The sequence below is a fragment of the Plecotus auritus genome, assembly GCF_963455305.1.
Source record: "Plecotus auritus genome assembly, chromosome: X".
In the NCBI taxonomy this organism is placed as follows: Eukaryota; Metazoa; Chordata; class Mammalia; order Chiroptera; family Vespertilionidae; genus Plecotus; species Plecotus auritus.
The window spans coordinates 56,676,362-56,679,977 of record NC_137784.1 but is presented as its reverse complement, the minus strand read 5'-3'; the positions used below and the strand labels follow the sequence as shown (position 1 = coordinate 56,679,977).

The window sequence follows — 3,616 nt, the reverse complement described above, 5'->3', positions numbered from 1 at the left end:
GTCTCTCCTTTTCATCTGGGGGGAGAGAGGAAAAGAGGAAATGCTTGGGAAAGGCAAGTTAATGGCCACCTTTGCCAGCTGCTAATGAGAACAAGGTGACAGGGAGGGGAGCAGAGGGCAGGAGAGAGCTGAGGGCAGGGTAGGAGTGGAACTCCCCCACAGTGGGCAGCCAAAAAGGACTGATTGGCTCCACACACACTGTTTACAGATGTTCCTTAAAATCAGGAGATCCCCAGGTACTCTTCCACAACTCTATTCCCCTTCTGCTTGCCCCAGGAGCAACTGCTCTCACGAATTTGTGGCATCTCCAGTCCCTCTTTCAAACTCTAGAACAAACAGCTGTATCCAGAGCAATACAGTTTTTGTGTGTGTGTGTGGTTTTTAGAATTTACATAAGTGGTGGCAAACTATACACATATTCTGTAACTTGCCTCTTCCACCATGTGATCATTGGCTTTTCCAGATGCACCCACATTAAAATATAGAACTCTAGTTCACTTGGTTTTAACAGCATTAATATGTCATGGTTTCTCTATTTGTAAAAACTGAAGGCGGTGTGATATGTGGCAAAAGGAGAGTCAGACAGCCATGGGTCCAGCCTTAGCACCCACCCTTACTTGCTGTGTCTGCTGAAGACCTTTCTCCTTTCTGGGTTAGTCATAAGGATAACCCCCACCTGACGAGGGAGTTGTGTGGTTGGAATGAGGTGGTGACAGAGAAAGCACCTAAAACAACATCTGGCACATAGCAATTCCTTTTCCTTGCCCCCTGTTGATTGGCACATAGGGGCAATAGTAAAGGATTAGATTTACTAGTAGTGTAGTCAATTTCTTTTAAATATTTTGATTTTTAAAAGAGGTTTAATCTCCTTTTATAGACATAACATGTTTAGCGAACCAGTCTATAATCAGGCAAAAATTGACTCCCGCCCAGGACAGATGAGCACACGTTCTCATTTATTTGAGTGTTGACACACCAGTGTAAGAGAAACAGTTCTTTCCCTGACAGCAGGCAGGGCTTCACTCCCCACCTACCCTGCTTCTCCTTCAGGCCTCTCCCCTCAAAGGACCTGCCTGTACCCTTCCCTAGGACTCAGCCATTCTGGCCCGAGGCTTGTGTCAGATCCTTCAGAGCAGCTTCTCTGGCCAGGGGAATGGCGTTGGGTCTAGGAAGGTCTGGTGTAGATAACCCCATGGAAGAGGCAGCTGTCAAGAACCGCATGAAACCCTTACTTCCTCTGTATAGCGCAGGTTGCAACCACAAGCACCAAAGCAGAGGGGCAGGCAGCACGCGCCAGGCAGCCGGAGCACCAACCCAGCCATGCTCCCTGAGGTAAGTGCTGCTGCCCAGCCAGGCCAGACCACTCTTTGAGTGGAGAGCCCAGGACACTAGGGGACCGGCAGGGCTGGCCCATGAGCCAGCACCCCCAGAGGGTTGGGTGAGTAGGTAGAGAATGCAGGGGTTGTGTAGAAGGGTCACTGGACGGGGAATTGAGAACCTACCTTGGCCATTGATTAGTGTGAATGACCACCGGCGAGTCACTTCCCTTCTCTGGCTGGTGCCTCATCTGAAAAATGCAGGAGGTGGTGGCTCACCCCCAAGAGCTTGCAAGGCTCCCTTCAGCTCTGACTTGGAACTTTGGCTCCTCTGTGCCTGACTGAATTGGCACTGGGGAGGCCTGCAGCTCTGGGGTGGTTCATGGGAGAAGGCTGGAAGAACTATTTCTGCTAAAGCTTGGTGGAGGAGCCCCCAGTGGGTGGCAGTCCTTGGTGTAAGGGAGGAAAAGAATGGCAGAAAGCATGCATAGGGGGCACAGTGATTTGTAGAGGCGCCCCACGGGGAGCAGGAAGTTGGGGTCCTCAGATAAGGGCTGAGGAGTGAAGAGGAGGGCCAGTAACTGGGAGAGGGGATGGTGAGGTGCTGCCTGGGGAAGAAGGTGGTAGAATTAGGTGTGGCCAGGACACAGAGAACAGCAAGCCTTGAAGGAAGAGAAAGATGAAAGGGGAGAGGGGCAGGGAAGGCTCTTGGCACAGGGCAAATTTCCTCCAGCCCATAATCCCTGGGCTGAAGGGATGGCCCCAAAGGGTGCATGAGAATCAGCCTTTGAGAAGGAAAGTTACATACCAGCACCAAGGCTGAGCAGGTGCAGTTCAGGAGGTGTGGCCTTGGAAGAAAGGTGGGGACAATTACAGGGTGTGGCCCAGGCCTCAAGGCCTGCCTTACCGTGGAGTGGCTCCCAGAAAGGCTCCTCAGACTACATCTCTGAAGGAGTCTGTTTACAGGGTCTGTTCCTTCCTCTCCTCCCTCCCTCCACAGATCAGTGACCGCCTAGAGCTTCTAGGCTCTGACCCTGCCTATCTCCTGGAAAACTACAGCTCTTCCTTTGACTATGGAGGAGAAAACGAGAGTGACTTCTGCTGTGATTCCCCACCCTGCCCACAAGATGTCAGCCTGAACTTTGACCGGGCCTTCCTGCCAGCCCTCTATGGCCTCCTCTTTGTGCTGGGGCTGCTGGGCAATGGCGCTGTGGTGGCAGTGCTGCTGAGCCAACGAGCAGCCCTGAGTAGCACCGACATCTTCCTGCTTCACCTGGCCGTGGCTGATGCCCTGCTCGTGCTAACCCTCCCCCTCTGGGCAGTGGACACTGCAATCCAGTGGGTTTTCGGCTCTGGGCTCTGTAAAGTGGCAGGTGCCCTCTTCAACATCAACTTCTATGCGGGGGCCCTCCTGCTGGCCTGCATCAGCTTTGACCGGTACCTGAGCATAGTGCATGCCACTCAGCTCTACCGCCGGGGGCCCCCAGCTCGTGTGACCCTCACTTGTGTAGTTGTCTGGGGGCAATGTCTACTCTTTGCCCTCCCTGACTTCATTTTCCTGTCAGCCCACCATGACGCACGCCTCAATGCCACCCACTGCCAGTACAACTTCCCACAGGTGGGCCGCACGGCACTGCGCCTACTGCAGCTGGTGGCTGGCTTCCTGCTGCCCCTGATGGTCATGGCCTACTGCTATATCCGCATCCTAGCTGTGCTGCTGGTCTCCAGGGGCCAGCGGCGACTGCGAGCCATGCGGCTGGTGGTAGTGGTAGTGGTGGCCTTTGCCCTCTGCTGGACCCCCTACCATCTGGTGGTGATGGTGGACACCCTCATGGACATGGGGGCTTTGGCCCGCAACTGCGGCCGAGAAAGCCATGTGGATGTGGCCAAGTCTGTCACCTCAGGCCTGGGCTATATGCACTGCTGCCTCAACCCGTTGCTCTATGCCTTCGTGGGTGTCAAGTTCCGAGAGCGGATGTGGACGCTACTTCTGCGCCTGGGCTGCCCTGGCCAGAGTGGGCACCAGCGGCAGTTGCCATCTTCCCGTCGGGATTCATCCTGGTCTGAGACCACAGAGGCCTCCTACTCGGGCTTGTGAGGCTGGGCTTGAGGGTGACCCCTTTGCCACATAGCCTGACTCCCCTCCCCCACATTCCATGTTCCTTTCTCCCTCTCCCCTGGTCCTGGCTCCCCAGATGCACACTCCTGGGATTTCCTGGGAGCCCCAGCACCACCAGGTCTCCCAGGGAGCCACCCTCCTGGCTCTTGGGACTCAGCCATTGCTGCTCCTTAGTTACCAA

At 54.8% G+C, this 3,616-nt stretch overlaps 1 protein-coding gene across 1 annotated transcript; it reads left to right on the top strand.

The window, feature by feature from the left end:
- Positions 1–1,320: 1,320 nt before the first annotated feature.
- CXCR3 (C-X-C motif chemokine receptor 3) lies at positions 1,321–3,414 on the top strand (the record flags this gene model as incomplete). Its single annotated transcript, XM_080653086.1, has 2 exons — positions 1,321–1,332; positions 2,317–3,414. 2 exons carry the CDS (start codon positions 1,321–1,323, stop codon positions 3,412–3,414), a joined length of 1,110 nt encoding a protein of 369 aa, XP_080509212.1.
- Positions 3,415–3,616: the final 202 nt, after the last annotated feature.